The 19,474-nt window shown below is 41.6% G+C and overlaps 1 protein-coding gene across 2 annotated transcripts in view; it reads left to right on the forward strand.

Annotated features, from left to right (window-relative positions):
* Positions 1–19,474, forward strand: part of WDR7 (WD repeat domain 7) — a 479,768-nt gene that overhangs the window by 184,621 nt on the left and 275,673 nt on the right. For both annotated transcript variants that reach the window (XM_056544810.1, XM_056544818.1), the window contains 2 exons: positions 8,336–8,454; positions 14,721–14,844. In XM_056544810.1, coding sequence (XP_056400785.1) covers positions 8,336–8,454; positions 14,721–14,844 — 243 coding nt within the window. The remainder of the gene's footprint in view (positions 1–8,335; positions 8,455–14,720; positions 14,845–19,474) is intronic.

Consider the following 19,474-nt stretch of genomic DNA (forward strand, 5'->3'; position numbering starts at 1 on the left):
AAACCTGACTAGAGGAAAAGTTGCTCAGTTGTCCATAGCAACACTGGACAGGTTTTGATAAATCACCCCCAATGTGTGGAATGTCCTCACATGTTTTCTGTGGAGACATTCTGCACATTTTCCGAACATGTAAACATAGCCTTACCCGGCCAGTTGATGTACGCAGTCCACAAAAAATGCAAAGGATTGATCTAGCAATGTTAAAATTCCAGTCTTTTATTCAACTCCATTAAAGGGGTATTCCGGTGAAAAACAAATTATTTTTTTCATATTAACCTCTTAAGGACCCATGACGTATGCGTACGTCATGAGTCCCGGTCCTGCGATATAATGCGGGGTCACACGGTGACCCCGCATCATATCGCGGCGGGCCCGGCGTCATAGTGAAGCCGGGACCCGCCTCTAATAGCGCGCGGCACTGATCGCTGTCCCGCGCACTATTAACCCTTTAGCCGCGCGCTCAATGCTGAGCCGCGCGGCTAAAAACTAAAGTAAAATGTGCCGGTTAGCTCAGGAAGCTGTTCAGGATCGCCGCGGTAAAATCGCGGCATCCCGAACAGCTGTAGCACAGGAGGAGGTCTTCTTACCTTCTCCTGTGCTGTCCGATCACCGAATGAATGCTTCAAGCCTGAGATCCAGGCTTGAGCATTCAATCGCCGAAAACACTGATTGATCCATTCCTATGGAGATGGATCAATCAGTGTAAAAGATCAGTACATGCAATGTTATAGCCCCCCCCCCCCCCCCCTATAGGAGCTATAATATTGCATAAGAAAAGTGTAAAAAAATCATTAACCCTTTCAATTATCCCTTCCCCTAATAAAAGTTTGAATCACCCGGCATTTCCAAAAATAAAAAAAAACATTATGTAAATAATAATAAAAATAAACATATGTGGTATCGCCGCGTGCGAAAATGTCCGAATTATAAAAATATACCGCTTTTTAAACCGCTCGTTCAATGGCGTACGCGCAAAAAAATTCCAAAGTCCAAAATAGTGCATTTTTGATCACTTTTTATACCACAAAAAAGTTAATAAAAAGTGATCAAAAAGTCTGATCAGAACAAAAATGGTACCGCTAAAAACTTCAGATGATGGCGCAAAAAATGAGTCCTCAAAGCGCCCTGAACACAGAAAAATAAAAAAGTTATAGGGGTCAAAAAATGACCATTTTAAACGTATAAATTTTCCTGCATGTATTCATGATTTTTTTCGGAAGTGATACAAATTCAAACCTATACAAATAGGGTATCATTTTAACTGTATGGACCTACAGAATAAAGATAAGGTATCATTTTTGACAAAAAATGTACTGCGTAAAAACAGAAGCCCCCAAAACTTACAAAATAGTGTTTTTTCATCAATTTTGTCGCACATTGATTTTTTTTCCCGTTTCACCGTAGATTTTTGGGTAAAATGACTAATGTCATTACAAAGTAGAATTAGTGACGCAAAAATTAAGCCATTATATATAATTTTAGGTGAAAATTTTTAAGAGTTATGATTTTTTAAAGTTAAGGAGGAAAAATTGAAAATGAAAAAACGGAAAAAGCCCGGGTCCTTAAGGGGTTAACTTGGTCCCAAAAGTGAAACAGATTTGTAAATTACTTATATTAAAAAAAATCATAATCCTACCAGTACTTATCAGCTGCTGAAGATGAGTTGTTTTTTTCTGTCTGACAACAGTGCTCTCTGCTGACACCGCTGTCTGTCTCAGGAACTGTCCAGAGTAGTAGCAAATCCCCGTAGCAAACCTCTCCTGCTCTGGACAGTTCCTGAGACAGACAGAGGTGTCAGCAGAGAGCACTGTTGTAACTTCAGCGCTGATAAGTACTGGAAGGATTAAGATTTTTTTAATAGACGTAATTTACATATCTGTTTAACTTTCTGGAGCCAGTTGATATGGAATTTTTTTTTCTCCATAGAATACCCCTTTAAAAGTCCACAATGCAGGACAACAGATCACCTAGTTGCAAAGACATCAGTAAGGTTGGTCGTGTTTTGAGCGCATGCGCACTCTTTATTACCAATGTTTACCATCTTGAAATCTAGACCACATTAAAAAATGAAAAATATGAAATCATGGAAATAACATGATAAACAGTTAAAGGGGAACTTCGGCGAACATTTTTTTGGGAATCAGCTGGTGCCATAAAATTAAACAGATTTGTAAATCACTTCTGTTAAAAAAGATCTTAACCCCACTAGTACTTATCAGCTGCTGTATACTACAGATATACTTCAAAGAAATTTGTGAAGTTCTTTCCAGCTTCACCACAGTGCTCTCTGCTGACGCCTCTGTCCGTGTCAGAAACTGTCCAGACAGGAGAGGTTTGCTATGGGGATTTGCTTCTAATCTGGACAGTTCCTGACATGGACAGAGGTGTCAGCAGAGAGCACTTTGGTCAGACTGATAAGAACTTTACAAATTTCTCGGTATTATACAGCAGCTGATAAGTACTAGAAGGTTTCAGATTTTGAAATAGAAGTAATTTACAAATATGTTTAACTTTCTGGCACCAGTTGATTTGAAAACATTTGTTTTTCACCTGTTTCCACCGGAGTTCTCCTTTAAACTAAGCATATTCCATGAACTTGTAGCCTTAAAAGGGTATTCTGGCCCTAGACATCTTATCCCCTATCCAAAGGATAGGGGATAAGCTGTCTGATTGCAAGGGTCCCGCCGCTGGGGACCCCCACGATCTCTCCTGCAGCACCCACTTGTCACAGTCTCACGGAGCAAAGATCGCTCCATGTCTGATGGCTCACGATACAGGGGCCGGAGTATTGTGACGTTAAAGGGGTACTCTGGAGTAAAAAATAAATAATAATAATAATGTTTTCCAATCAACTGGTGCCAGAAAGTTAATCAGATTTGTAAATTACTTCTATTTAAAAAAAAATCTTATTCTTGCACTTATCAGCTGCTGTATGCTCCAGAGGAAGTTGTGTAGTTCTTTCCAGTCTGAGCACAGTGCTCTCTGCTGACACCTCTGTCTGTGTCAGAAACTGTCCAGGGTAGGAGCAAATCTCCATAGCAAACCTATCCTGCTCCAGACAGTTCCTGACATGGACAGAGGTGGCAGCAGAGAGCACTGTAGTCAGACTGAAAAGATCTACACAACTTCCTCCGGCGCATACAGCATCTGCTAAGTACTGGAAGGATTAAGATTTTTAAATATAAATAAGTTATAAATCCGTATAACTTTCTGGCACCAGTAGATATATAAACATTTTTACTTCAGAGTACTCCTTTAAGCATCCCATTCATGTTATTGGCAAGTCGACAAGCCTTTTTCATACTCTCACTGCCAGTCTACCTAGAGGTAGACTCTCCAAAACTTTTTTCTGTGAATACATTAAAGTATACGATTACTCATTCACTCAATATGACATGAACATGTGAAAAATGGCCGAATGGTCTGACTATATGGTACAGAACCAAAGTGTGGACGCACTAACTGCTGTGTATTGAAATAGAAGACAAAAGCCTATCATCTGTTCAGGGACAGTAATGCTGGACAACTCCGCACTCGGGAAGTGCAATGAGGAGATGTGTGCCTGCCTGAGGCCAAAGTTGGAGGAAGAGAAGTTTTGAGTCCAGCCCATGTTTAGAGATGAGCAAACTTACAGTAAATTCGATTCATCACAAACTTCTCGGCTCGGCAGTTGATGACTTTTCCTGCATAAATTAGTTCAGCTTTCAGGTGCTCTGGTGGGCTGGAAAAGGTGGATACAGTACTAGGAGACTCTTTCCTAGGAATGTATCCACCTTTTCCAGCCCACGGGAGCACCTGAAGGCTGAACTAATTTACACAGGATAAGTCATCAACTGCCGAGCCGAGAAGTTCGTGACGAATCGAATTTACGGTAAGTTCGCTCATCTCTACTCATGTTTTTCTGGCATGAACCACCAGATTACTGCTCATGTGTGAAGATATTGTTTAAAGATTAACTATTTTCTAAAAATATTTTTAAATGTTTGTCGGTACCAGTTAAATACTGGCAATAGTCTTCAGGTGTTAATGTCAGTTAAGATGGTGGTTTACTGGCCATGTGGCAACCATAGTGATAACATAAAGAAAAGTTCCTGGCTTTACAAGGGGAGAAAAGACATTACAAGGCTGTGTTTGGTAAGAGGGGTGATAACGTGAAGAATAGTTCCTGTATCCACCCTGGGGTCACTTGAGGCTGTACAGTGTGTGAGATTACAGGAACAGTGTGAAGAGGGAGGATAAGATAAAGAAAAACTACTGGATAAACCCTGGGGCCTCTTGAGGCTGGACAGTAGGTGAAGATGACAGTAATAAGCGGTGAATGATAATAGGAGTAATAGCAAAGTAAGTTCCTGTATCATCATCATCTTCCTAGGTCACTTGAGGCCTTACCAGGGCTGTGGAGTCGGACGAAATTTTGGGTACCTGGAGTCGGAGTCGGCAAACAATGCACCGACTCCTACTAAATTTAGTTTGGAATAAAAAAAAAAGCAAGTTTAAATGTCCCAATTCACAAAAAGTTATAATTAATGACTTCTCTACTGTAAGAATAAAGACCAATGCATGCAGTGCCTCACGTAACCGCAAAACGAACACGTTAAGTGACCGTGAAGAAGCATGCTTTTCATGTGCTTCACTATATGGCACACAACGCACAATTAGGAGCGGCAATACTTAAACTTTCCATAGTGTTGTGTTCTGCTGTTACAGGGAACCCATGGGTAACCTAGCCTCTCACTGATAAGGGATTAAGTAAATATGTTTTTTGCAGGACTAGAGACACTTGTATAAGTGAAGGGAAGGGAGGGTCAATAGTTCAAACTTAAGCTGTAAACCATTGGAAAAACTGCTGCCATTCCGCTATAAAAACTATAAAAAGACTATAAAAACTTGTAATCTCCGATTGTTAGCTTAAACTTTACATGACTATGGGATTCTACTAGGGAAATCATGTTTTATAATAAATGCCCCTTCCTGGATCCTCCCACTGCCCTATCTTCAGCAGCAGATCAGCACACAAAAAGGAGAAGGCAGCAGCTTCTGCCCAACTACCTCTCTCTGCTAGAAGAGCTTAGAAGAACTTGGTGGAACAGCTTCTTGGATTCAACTGTAAGTGTTTATAAATACATTTGCATATTAACACAGAGGAGTCTGAGTCGGAAGTACAAAAAACTGCAGAGTTGGAGTCGGAACATTTATCTACCGACTCCACAGCCCTGGGCTGTACCATTGGTGAGATGACAGTAACAAGCTGTGATTGGTAAGAGGGGTGATAACAGGAAGAAAGTTCCTGTATCATCTTCCCAGGTCACATGAAGCCATACAGTGAGTGAGATGACTGTAGAAAACTGTGATTGGTAAGAGGGGTGATAACCGGAAGAAAGGTTTCTGTATCTAGCCCCTATGTTCTCTCGCTGCAGCACGTACACATTTAATATTCTATTTATCCTGGTGGAGTGTTCTCTTGGGCTTATTGTCTCTCTCTGCACAGTAACGCACTTTTATCAAGAATACCTGCTGGGTTTACAGGCTTTCACTGTGTGCGTCAGCTTCAGTCAGTAAACATTGCGTCTATCTTTGTATGGATCAAAGAAGGGAAACATCCAACTCTAGAACAAGTCCTCATATGTGACGTCTGCATCATCATGGGGAAAGATTTTCAGCTTAAACTACAGCAATTGGGGGTGGAGGATCTACATTAAAGATGGGGGAGGACGACCATTGATTTAGTGTGCATGTCCATTTCATTGCCTTATCACCAGCAGGCAGTATAGACTCTATAGTCTGTCCTCTGGGAAGCAATGTTTAAAGGGTTCGTTGGATTTCATTGCCCTTCTTTGCTTCAGTATCTTGGATGTTGGGAACAGATGCGGCAAGAAGATTATTTAATTTCGTTGCTCTTCATTTACTGTCTTCGTATTGGAGGCATTGTTAGCATGTATGCATGTGCCCAAGGGGTCGGCGGTTTAATATTCTCTTCCACTGTCCAGCTGAAGAACACCGAAGAGATATGCGTGGGGAATAGCATTGCAAATAAGAGATGAATGTTCTATTTGTATGCAGTACAGCACTTTAATAAGACACATCCTTGAGACTACTGACTTGGAGCTGCACACGGACTTATAGTAGATGTTTTCCCTTGATAGGCTTTAAATGTATATCAGATATGTCCGCCATCACTGTCTGGACGGTGAGAATCGACCTCTCATGGATCAGGCCTCATTCACATCAGCATTTAGAGGTCGGTCCACTGATTCTGGAAAAATGCAAAATAACAGATCTCTACGTAAAGCCAACAGACTCCATTCAAATTCAGTGGGACCGTTCGGGATCCATTGGTGTCCATTGTGGCACAGTCCATCCAGCCCCGTAATCAGCATCTGTAATGGATCTCTGTAATGCTGGTGTGAACAAAGTCTTACCTGCTGATGCCTAGAATGAACAGAACAATATGGTCATCCTAAAACAGTGCTAGAGCCGACCTAATATTGTCCCAGGTTTTCAACACATTCCGGTTCCCTTGAAATCTAGTCTTCTATACACCTTTAGCCGTTCCCATTACTGTTGGCCACCTCAATGTCAAGGCTATGAGCACTCTTGGGTTTGCCACCCCTGCTCATTTTTTTTTCTAGGTTTGGTGGATAACCTTTAGGCAAGAAGCTCTCCCCTTTAAAGGGGTACTCCACCCCTAGACATCTTATCCCCTATCCAAAGGATGGGGAATAAGATGTCAGATCACCGGGGTCCCGCCGCTGGGGACCCCTGCAATATAGCAAGCAGCACCCACCTGTAACTGCTTCCGGAAGCGCTGGAGGTTCTCTGGTTAATTCCTCCCGACCACGGGGACGGAATATTGTGATGTCACGACTCTGCCCCCTCAATGCATGTCTATGGGAGGAGGCGTGATGACCGCCACGCCCCCTCCCATAGACTTGCATTGAGGGGGTGGGGCGTTATGTCATGACGTCACGAACTTCCGTCCCCGTGGTCGGGAGAAATTAGCCAGAGAACCTCCAGCGCTTCCGGAAGCAGTTACAGGTGGGTGCTGCTTGCTATATTGCGGGGGTCCCCAGTGGCGGGACCCCGGCGATCTGACATCTTATCCCCTATCCTTTGGATAGGGGATAAGATGTCTAGGGGCGGAGTACCCCTTTAAGATGGTCAACAACCTTTCTGAGGAATAGCTATGTTATAAACCAGTGTTTTTTTCCAACCAGGGTGCCTCCAGCCGATGGAATACTACAACTTCCATCATGCCCGAACAGTTGTTGGCACTATGAATGCTCAATTTAATGCATATTAATGCACATTGTAGATACTCACATTATTCAGTGTTTGTACACATGCCCTTTCCCTATGGCTACCTGTAGGCATAGGCCTTCTTAACTATAGGGAAATCCAGCTTTGCATGCTACATTGGTGGTTATATCAGTGCAAAACAAGGCAGATGTTGGTTAATTCAACTTAAAGGAAAAGCCCGGCACTACTAATTATCTGCTGATTCCACCCGATGGTTCACACTTGCACTACTCCAAGTTGCAGTCCTGAACCAAACAGCAATGGGTGGTTAACAACGTATGAATGCACAGATGCAGTAAATACTTCACAAAAGAGCAATAAATGATGCACTTACCCTTAACATTGCATTCAATCTTGTGCTTTATTGCTAAACTACAAAGACATTCATGACATTCGGCAGCAGAGGGACAGACAGGTGTATAGAGGAGGGGGCGTTCTTTGGACGATGGGCCGTTTCATGCTATTAGCTTGTCATCCGGTCCATACTAGACAGATGTAGTATCCAGTGATCTCGGTATAGTAGAGGTAACATCAACTAAGAAGAAAACATATTTACAGTGTTCTTTAGTTTTTTTGTGATGATGGGGTTGTTCTCTAATGGGGTTATTTAGTGTATAAAAAAATGTCTTTATGTGTATATATATATAATTTAAAATAATAAAAATTATACTTACCTACCCCTGATCTTTTCTGTTCTTCTTGCTTCCGAGATGAGCACTTGTTCCAGGACCTGCCGGCTCAGCTAATTAATTGCCGGGATGAGACACTGCTGCAGCCAGTGATTGAGCCGGAAGGTCCTTGAGCAAGTCCTCGTATCAGAAGCAGGAAGAAGAGAGATGATTGGAGTGCAGGACAATTGCAAACAGGAGTTGGAAGGGACTGGGACTAGGTTCCCATCAATCGCCCCAGCACCATATTATTTTTTAGAATACCCTAAAGAACCCCTGTAATGTGTTTTCCTGTAGAAGTCTGTTCTGCATGGCTTCATGTTTATGTAACATTATTGCAATGCTGACTTTTTATTTATTTATTACCGCAGGATGGAGCCAGTTGGCAGCCATGCATTGTGTTATGCTGCCCGATCTTCTGGGGCTGGAGAAGTTCAGACCACCTCTGCTAGAAATGCTGGCAAGAAGGTGGCAGGACCGGTGTCTGGAGGTGAGGACAGTGATCTGTTTCCTTGTTTGTTGAACGTAAATGGAGTCTGTCACTAGGACAGACCTATAATGGGAAAGCACCTATTAGAATTAGGAAACATGAAGTCAACACCAGTTTGTATTGCTCTTTTTTTTCCACCTCTTTGTTAGATGGACCTTGACAACAAGCAGTTCAGAGTGATCATCTATAATTTGGTGGGAAACCTGTTCAATTTCCCTGCAGCGCCACCACAGGAGGAATAAAGCATTACACAGTCCCTATTGATATCAATGGATTGCCTATGTAAAAGAGAACAGGATAGGCCCTCTAGAGATTGGGATGCTGTTTGTAGCCACTCTCCATTTTGTACAAGAGATGAGGACCCTGAACAGGGCACCCCCTTCTGATAACACAGATCTGATCTCAAAGAAGATGTATGGAAATAACTTTCCAAATTGGACTACCTCTTTAAATGGGTCTTTTAGATTTTTATGTCACATCAGTGATTTAACTTAAATAATTTAAATTAAAGAATAAGTATCATGAAGAAAAGATAAGTTTTAGACCGTGGGGGGTCTCCTGTTTGGAGCCCCGGCTCTCCAGCACAGTAGCGCTTCATGACCCCCCGCCCAAGGTGGTGACTGCCACGCCCCCTCCATAAAGCTCTGGAAAACCAGGGCTCCAAACAGGAGATCCCGGGGGGATCTGAGCGTATGCTTTGGATATAGGGGGTACATTTTTCTTCATAATACTTATCCTTTAAATCTTCCATTGCCCCCCACAAGGATCCTGGCACAACCTGAAATAGAAAAAAAGCAGAGATTTACACAAACCCCAGAATTCTTTCACTCTTTGCTCCTCTTTTGCTGAAGCGTGGTGGCTAACACAATCACCAACAGCTTTATGGATAAAGATAAAATCTCACTGGAGCTTATATGTCCTCCCGGTGTTTTTGTAGGTTTTCTCCCATGCTCCAAAATAGCTATGACAGGTTAGATAGCTCTCTCTGTAATTGACCTTAGTATGTTTTTCATATAGGCAGATACATTATAAGCTCTATTGGTGACAGATTGTGCACAATACTACAGAATATGCAGCCTATTGGTTCTGTATATATAACAGCTACTATATATTAGTAATTGTCAGCAAAGGGCCGAGGTCCACGGCTGGTGCGCTCAGACTTAGCAGTGCTTGCACATTTAACCCCTAGAGCTGGAGGGACTTTACCTGATGAATGACTCCATAGCCTCCACATCACACCTATGAGCCACATCCCGTCTGTCTTACACAGACAAACTACATGATATCCGCTCCTCCATATATTATGTGAACGCTGCCATGTCCCTAGTGATCTTTTCCCCCCAGAAGACAAATGATCTGAACATTTGACGCCTCGGTTTATCTTGGTTTATTTGTTTCATCCAAATTTGCAGCAAATCTTGTTTCTGTGTCTATAGGATGAAGGGCGACAAACCTAGTAATAGCATACAATTAAAGATAACAGGGATAAAATACGGCACTAAAGTCACAACCACAGAAAATAGGAGAAGACAGGATAGAGGTCAATGCATGGAATACATGGAATACAGGGGAAATGAACACAGTATCTTAATGTTACAAAGAATGTGGCACTGGTAGCTAGGAAAATGCTCAGAGGAAATATAAGGCCTTCAGAAAGTGAAACCAATATACCACAAAAACAATGATATAAACTGTGCACAAAAGCAAAAATGGTACCAATGTTAGACAAACCACATAAAAGGTCTGCATATATGTCAATAAATTGAATTTATATATTTAACACAGTCTGGTTCTAGTTTGTTGGTCGTCATATGTAATGCGGACCAGCTGTGGCTGTTAGCCATTTTTGTTGGTTTTTGTTGGTATAATAACATACAATGTTACCGGAGTGGATGACATCTGCGAACATCATACATTAATCTGACATAAAGGAGATAAAGGCCCTCATTTACTATTGCAAACCCGACATGTTTTGTCGGGTTGTGCACCAGATTCTGACACATTGCGCCAGAATTTGCGCCAGAATTGAAAAAACCCCGACTAACTCTCCATTTTGCGAAGAAAACCCTAAAAGGGGCGTGGCTGCTGGGAAAGGGGGCGTGGCCTCCGAAAAGGGGCGTGTTCCCGACATTTTCACAAAAACCCAACATATTTACTAAGGTTTCCACAGAAAATGCGGTGGATTTCAGCTGAGGAAAACCAGACAGATCAGAACATGTGTAAAAAAAGCAAAGTGTAGGGAAAGTGGAAAATGTAGGGAAACCTTAGTAAATACCGTGGAAAATAAATTGTAGGGAATTTAAACCCACAAAGAAACCTACACAACATTCTTAGTAAATAAGGGCCAATTTCTCTTTATATTCTTGCACATTACTAGAGTCCTCTTGTCCTTTAAAGTAGTTGTGAGCCATAATGAAAGCTATGCAACTTTTTATTTTATTTGCTTGAATAGATGCAGGTTCGGATCTATTAGTCATCACAAAGCTAAGCACAGAAAAAACCTTAAATCCCTGTCCTCCCCCGGATTCCAGAATACTATACTGTAGCATGCTCTTGGGTGTGCAAACTTCCTTGGAGCTTCCAATGTACATGCTTAGAATGCCTATAGGGTTTAACTAGACCAGTAATGGCCAAATGGTGTTGCAAAACTACAACTCCCAGCATGCCTGAACAGCCATTGGCCATTTTGGAGACAACTGCACTTGGACATTTTTGGCCTCTGTACACCTAGTATACATTCAGAAACCCATAAAAGATGCCATTCTGTTTGACTGTGCTAGATAAAATTATAAAATTATATATATATATATATATATATATATATATATATATTTATATATATATATATATATATATATACATACACACTGATCAATAAAAAAAAAAAGGGAACACTTAAACAACACAATGTAACTCCAAGTCAATGACACTTCTGTGAAATCACACTGTCCACTCAGGAAGCAACACTGATCGACAATCAATTTCACATGCTGTTGTGCAAATGGAACAGACAACAGGTGGAAATTATAGGCAATTAGCAAGACACCCCCAATAAAGGAGTGGTTCTGCAGGTGGTGACCACAGACCACTTGTCAGTTCCTATGCTTCCTTGCTGATGTTTTGGTCACTTTTGAATGCTGGCGGTGCTTTCACTCTAGTGGTAGCATGAGACGGAGTCTACAACCCACACAAGTGGCTCAGGTAGTGCAGCTCATCCAGGATGGCACATCAATGCGAGCTGTGGCAAGAAGGTTTGCTGTGTCTGTCAGCATAGTGTCCAAAGCATGGAGGCGCTACTAGGAGACAGGCCAGTACATCATGAGACGTGGAGGAGTCCGTAGGATGGCAACAACCCAGCAGTAGAATCGCTACCACCGCCTTTGTGCAAGGAGGAGCAGGAGGAGCACTGCCAGAGCCCTGCAAAATGACCTCCAGCAGGCCACAAATGTGCATGTGTCCACTCAAACGGTCAGAAATAGACTCCATGAGGGTGGTATGAGAGCCTGACGTCCACAGGTGGGGGTTGTGCTCACAGCCCAACACCTTGCAGGACGTTTGGCATTTGCCAGAGAACACCAAGATTGGCAAATTCACCACTGGCGCCCTGTGCTCTTCACAGATGAAAGCAGGTTCACACTGAGCACATGTGACAGATGTGACAGAGTCTGGAGACGCCGTGGAAGAACATTCTGCTGCCTGCAACATCCTCCAGTCAATAATGGTTTGGGATGGCATTTCTTTGGGGGGGCCGCACAGCCCTCCATGTGCTTGCCAGAGAGAGAGCCTGACTGCCATTAGGTACCAAGATGTGATCCTCAGACCCCTTGTGAGACCATATGCTGGTGCGGTTGGCTCTGGGTTCCTCTTAATGCAAGACAATGCTAGACCTCATGCGGCTGGAGTGTGTCAGCAGTTCCTGCAAGAGGAAGGCATTGGTGCTATGGACTGGCCCGCCCGTTCCCCAGACCTGAATCCGATTGAGCACATCTGGGACATCATGTCTCGCTCCATCCACCAGCACCACGTTGCACCACAGACTGTCCAGGAGTTGGTGGATGCTTTAGTCCAGGTCTGGGAGGACATCCCTCAGGAGACCATCCACCACCTCATCAGGAGCATGCCCAGGCATTGTAGGGAGGTCATACGGGCACGTGGAGGCCACACACACTACTGAGCCTCATTTTGACTTGTTTTAAGGACATTTTATAAAGTTGGATCAGCCTGTAGTGTGGTTTTCTACTTTGATTTTGAGTCTGACTCCATATCCAGACCTCCAGGGATTAATAAATTTGATTTCCATTGATAATTTTTGTGTGATTTTGTTGTCAGTACATTCAAATATGTAAAGACAAAGGTATTTCATACGATTAGTTCATTCATTCAGATCTAGGATGTGTTATCTTAGTGTTCCCTTTATTTTTTTGAGAAGTGTGTGTGTGTGTGTGTATATATATATATATATATATATATATATATATATATATATATATAGAAACCAAAGACAGGCACAGCACTCCAAAAAAACTGTGTGATTTATTATCGCATGTCAACATTACAGTAATGCTGACATGAGATATTAAATCACACTGTTTTTTGGAGTGCTGCGCCTGTCTTTGGTTTCTGTCTATGGAGGACTTTGATCGAGTCTTTTTTTGGACGCTGGCACCACCATTGTTTCTGGACTAGATAAGTAGTGCTGCATTATTTTGGGACTGTATATATATATATATATATATATATATATATATATATATATATATATTTATTTGTGTGTGTGTGTAATTTTTATGTTGAATTCATTAATTTAATTAATCATTATTTAATGAGAGTTCTATAGCTTCTATGATTATATGAACAAGGCCTGGAAATGACTGCACCTTCATTCATTCTCCACCTATAAATACGATCTGTCTCACTAGATGGGACCAGCATCAGGGTGTCCCTGGGGTGGGACCCGCACCTATCAAATGTTTGGGGCATATTTGGATATATCTGTAGTGGGAAACGAATCGGCTGTAGCAAACTCTCATCTGTGATAACCATTTGGTTTTAACTGGTATTCATCTTAAAAATGCTAAGGAAATAAAACTTATAATTATCAGTGATTTATTCTTACTTAAAGCGTTCCCGTCAGATCAATCAAAAAAACAAAACTGTTATATGTTGCTCAGAATCTCATCCTGATAATGTACATGTACTTTGTATGTGTCTGTGACCTACATTTCTCTCAGAATTAGCTTTATTTCTGAAATACCTTAATTTTATCTACCAGAAGCAGGGGGGCGGGTACTTACTGTGATAACCACTCCCAGTCCAGTGCTTCCCAACCAGGGTGCCTCCAGCTGTTGCAAAACTACAGCTCCCAGCATGCCCACACATCATTTGGCTGTGCAGGCATGCTGGGAGTTTAAGTTTTGAAACAGCATGAGGATATGATTGTAGTCCCCCTTTATTACACACACACACACACACACACACACAGGGTTCATATATTCTTACACATACACATTAGATAGACACACTGATATACACACACACATATATATATATATATATATATATATATATATATACATACATACACACACACACACGCATGCTTGGACACTTACTTTTTCATCTGCAATGCATGTTTCTGCCTCTCTCATTGATGTCTGCTGTGTGAGAGGTAGCAGCAGGCTTCCTGTCCCTCCCCTTCTCTTCACATGAGTCTCTACAGTGTGTACAGCCCCTCCCCCCTCCAAAACGTCCCGGAGTCCAGGACGAAGCAGTGTTCACAGAAGCACTGAATGCATTCCAGGAGGCAGAGGGGGGGGGGGGCAGTTGTTTGACTGGCTTTTTCAGTATGAAATACTGAAAATTTTCTAATGAAAGCAATTGCAAAACCTATTTGTTTTTGCATGCTTTACATCATATCAAAAGTTTTTATATCTGACAGCGCCTATTTAAGGCTGGGTTAACTACATATGAGCAAAAGGAGATCTAATCGTGCACGTGAAAGGATTTGTATGTGATATCCCTGTTGCCTATAGGGGTTGTCACACAGCTTTTCCAGACTCCTCAATTACAAATAGGTATTTGGTCGTGTATAGTCAGGTAATTGCTGAGGTGGCCATAATGTGGGGGTTGGGGTGTATGGCTGAGATCATCTAATATATCATTTTTTAAATCCCCCAGTGCTCCCACCCCAAAGGCTCAATGATCCTGGATTTAGGCTGATAACATGACCAGGCACTGAGGGCTAATTCTCTGCATCTTGGTTGCAGGTCCGGGAAGCTGCACAGGCCCTGTTACTAGCAGAACTCCGACGGATCGGACAGTCGGGACGTAAGGAGACAATTGATTTCTGGGCACCATATTTACCCCAATACGTCGACGCCATCATGTCACGTAAGTTTATATGTTTACTTTTGAGAAATCATTTGTTTTTGATTAACTGGACAGCTTGGCCTATAATGTACATCACCAAACACAAAGGCCAAGTTGTGGTATAAAAATAACAATTCTTTATTAATCATATGATAAAAACATATACAAAAAAAAATCACTTTAATAAAAACAGAATACACATACAAATAGAAAAAGAGGTAGGTATGTCATAGATATCATAGAACGCATCAATATGCATAGATGAGTGTCACCATAGTAATGAGACACTCACGATGTGTGACCATTGTATGTCAAACACCTAGTATACAAATGGTAATGGTAAATACACATATAGTAATAAGCAGACAATTACAGATCAAAGTAAAGAAAGGCAACTTTATAATAAACAAGTGTGGCCATGCACCCATACATCTGATACCTTACCTCACCCTGAACATGTTTTCGCTATTGTTCTTTCTCATGCTATTATGTACATCTTGCTTTATTGGCTATATAGGTACAGTGGTCCCTCAACATACGTTTGTCGAATCCATCGTAGGTTGAGGGATCCGTGCAATGTATAGTATAGGAAGCTGTACTCACCTGTCCGGACCGCGTCCTCACCGCTCCCGATGCTGTCCCAGGGGCTCCCGATGCTTTCCCGCTGCTCCAGCGTCTTCTTTGGGATCCTCCGGCTTTTTCCACATCTTCTCCGGTATCCGGGCCTCGCTTTCTGGTGACGTTATTACGTTGCGGCACCGGGACGGCATGTGGAGCGACGTAATAACGACGCCGGAAAGCGAGGCCCGGACCCTGGAGAAGATGCAGAAAACGCCGGAGGATTGCGAAGTGGACCCCGAGCAGCGGGGATAGGTAAGTGAACCTGTCCGGGATGCTTAAACTGCTATCCGACAGCAGCTTAAGCATTTTGCGCTGTCGGATAGCAGTTAATGCGATGTCCCCGACATATAAAAGCATTGTATGTCGATGCTGACATCAACATGTGATGGCCTCTGAGAGGCCATCGTATGTCGATTTGATCATATGTCGGGGCCATTGCATGTTACTGCATATACACCGATAACCATAACCAGCCATGATCACCCGCCTGTGTAGTTTCCATTCATGCTGCTAAAACCGCTTTGATCCATTAAGGCATGAACTTCATGGATCTGTTAAGGTGTTCCTGTCATTAAAAAAGAAATAAATAAACAAACAAACAACTTTTTATATTTAACAAGTTTTGATTGGCTCTGGTCTTAATAGAGACCCCCACTGATCATAAGAACAAGCAGGAAGAAGCACGCGGCAGTGCACTTCACTCTAAGCTTGCAGGAATCTCTGTCCAGCTTCACTAGACGGATCCATAGAAAATATTGGAGCCATATAGTGAAGCTGGACAGAGATTGCTACGAGCCAGGGAGTAAGCATGTTACCACGCGGTTCTCCCTGCTAATGGTTGTGGCATGCCAAAGTTTGTTTGGGGACACATTAAAGGGGTACTCCGCTCTTCAGTGTTTGGAACAAACTGTTCCGAACGCTGGAGCCGGCGCCGGGAGCTTGTAATGTCATAGCTCCTCCCCCTCATGATGTCACGCCCCACCCTCTCAAAGCAAGTCTATGGGAGGGGCATGACAGGCGCCATGCCCCCTCCCATAGACTTGCATTGAGGGGGGCGGGGCTATGACATCAAGAGCTCCTGGCTCCAGCGTTCGGAACAGTTTGTTACAAAAGCTGAGCAACGGAGTACCCCTTTAAGCTGCCCTGCAGTATCTCCTCCAAGACGTCTGCTCCTGATCCTATAAGTTTTTGTCAAGTTCCTCATTCTTGAACAATGTTTGCAGTGTTATTATCCGCCAAGCCCCCTTCCATAGACTTGCATTGAGGGGGCGGGGCGTTACATCATTAAGGGGGCAGGACTATGACATCACGAGCTCCCGGCTCCAGAGATCGGAACAGTTTGTTCCAAATGCTTAGCAGCGGAGTACCCCTTTAAGACATCCATCATGGGACAGATATTCCGGTATGAAGTGGGAGAGCTAGAGAAATACCTGTCCCCTGTGTGTTCTGGCCCCCACATTCCTGGACAAGCACTACTGATGGCCCACTCAACCAATCACCTGCTGTGAAGGGACAATGCTGCGACCGTTGATTGGCTGAGCGGGCCATCACTGGGTGGGGGCCAAAACACACAGAAGACGGGTAAGTAGCCGTGTCCCGTACAGCACCATTCACAATCAGACACTTATCCCCTATCCTGTTGATACAGGATAAGTTCAGTTCCCCTTTAAAGGGGTTATTCTAAGATTTAAAGCTACTACTTATCCATAGAATCAGTGACTGGTAAAGGTCCCACTGATCACAAGAACGTGTCCCTTGAGTTAATTGCCTTGGCAACCACTCTATTCACTCTTTATGGCACTTTCTAAAGATACAACTGGACCCCACCAATCAGCTAGTTCACCCTAATTCTGTGGATAAGTGATAATATTTAATCTTGTCTTAAAGAAGTTGTTCTATAAAGTTGGCAGATGATGATGGATCGCCCATGAAGAGACAATGAGCCGATTTCACTGAAGAAAGCGGCGACCACCCATTGGAATAGATAAGTTGGGTCTGACAGAGCAAGAGTAGTGCCAGCAGAACAGTCATAGGATTCTGTTTCCTCAGCTCCTCTATTATCTGGCAGGTTATAAAGTGCATTAGGAAATTGCTGTAAATATGCAAAACACAAACATGAAAATGCTAACAAAAAAACCACAATAAAATAACATTGGATCCCAGCAGAGGGAAGAAGGAAAGAACATTTACAGAATTTTCTCCTTTTCCTTTGTTCTGGGGTTTTGCATGGAAAATAAACTAAAAATCTGCAGCGCCTTTAACGGAAAGTAAAAGGTTATCTAGCTCTGGCCTTTGTGTGTATGTGCTGATGTGGATGCAGGCAGCCAGACAGGCAATGTGTGGAGAGAGACCAGGGAACAGTCTGCCGATCGATAGCAGTGGTGTGAAATGAATTAATGTGAGGCAGTCAGTCTGTCTGTCAGGGCATTGCAGGGAAGCCGAGGCAAGACCGCTCACTCACCGCACATAGCTCGCTTCCTATAAATTTACCTCCCCTCCCCGACCAGTTTACTGTATATTCCAAAGCCCTAGTGCCATTGTGTGTGTGTAATATATATAAATATATATATATATATATACGGTAATTTATATTGTACATATATATATATATATATATATATATATATATATATATATGTGTGTGTGTGTATGTGTATATATTTATATCTGTGTGTGTGTGCAACATATGCAATATTTAATATTAAAAAAAATAATAATTAGGCCCCATTGGTCACTTGCAGTGATAAAAATGGGATTCCTGTTTATATCATTTTACATTTTCCCAGAAAAATAAATACATAAAATAGTAAATACCAAAGTATTTATTTATTTTTTCATACAATTTATTTCTGATATCATCGGAAAAATGTAGTTCTTGTTTCTATGGCATTTTAATTTTAAATAAAAATATAATATTAAATAAAATATTACTGTAAATAAAAATATAATTACCGGTAAATAAAAAAAAAATATGGTTAATATATAGCTAATTAAAATGTATTCTTTTTTATTATTTTTCAGTAATAGAAGTGTCATTCCTGTTGACATTTTAGTTTAACAAATAAGAAATCATAAAAATAAGATGTGTTAATATATATGTATGATGTATGTGTACAGTGTGTGTATGTGTGTGTGTGTGTGTGTGTGTGTGTGTGTGTATATATATATATATATATATATATATTTTTTTTTTATATATATATATATATATATAGATGCGTGTATATATTCCTTTATCTTATTTTTTATTTAATCTTATTTGCTATTTAGCTTTTTTTTTTTTTGCTCACCTGCAGCAATAAACATTTTATTTGTATTTATTAAGAAGTTTTTAGTTAACCATTGATTGTAGAATTTTATTTTATCCTCGTATCTAATAAAAAAGCATATAACATTTTTTGTGCTTTATTATTTCATTTACGCTAATGTCTAGCCAGTAATTCCCAGCTTGTGATAACAGTAGAGAACCTTGTATAAACATTGTCAATCAATATGGTTAAAATTCTCATTAGGCTTATTAGATTACTGCGTGATATAAAAAGTTGCGTCCTTCCCTTACAGACGGTTTAAGATATTTTTGAGGATCCGGAGAGCAATATTTCCACGTCCTCTCGGTTTAATGGCCGCATTCTTTTCTACTCTGCTATCACTTAGGAGCTTGTATTGAATTTACAATAAAATAAAAAGAAGTGACCTCTGTAAAACCCTGGAGATCAACAATATCAGTCTCGGTTATGCACATGTTAAATTGTTCCAAAGCAAGAGGCGAAAAAAAAAAAAACCTGCTAGAACCTGCCTTGTTTTATTGGGATTGATCAGGATGTGACCCAAGCCATTTGTACGAGACCGCAATATTAATAATCATCAGCAATATCGTTGTGCGGAGTGAGAACTGAAAAGGAGTAAGACGCAGGGTGAGATTAATATTTGCCTCTTGTACAGGCTTGAAAATGTATATTACGTGTTGTAGCCAATGCGTAGGGTTTTATTTGTGCTATTTGGGTTCACCTCCTTTTTTTTTTAAATACCT

Source organism: Hyla sarda, chromosome 1 (genome assembly GCF_029499605.1).
Source record: "Hyla sarda isolate aHylSar1 chromosome 1, aHylSar1.hap1, whole genome shotgun sequence".
Taxonomy (NCBI): Eukaryota; Metazoa; Chordata; class Amphibia; order Anura; family Hylidae; genus Hyla; species Hyla sarda.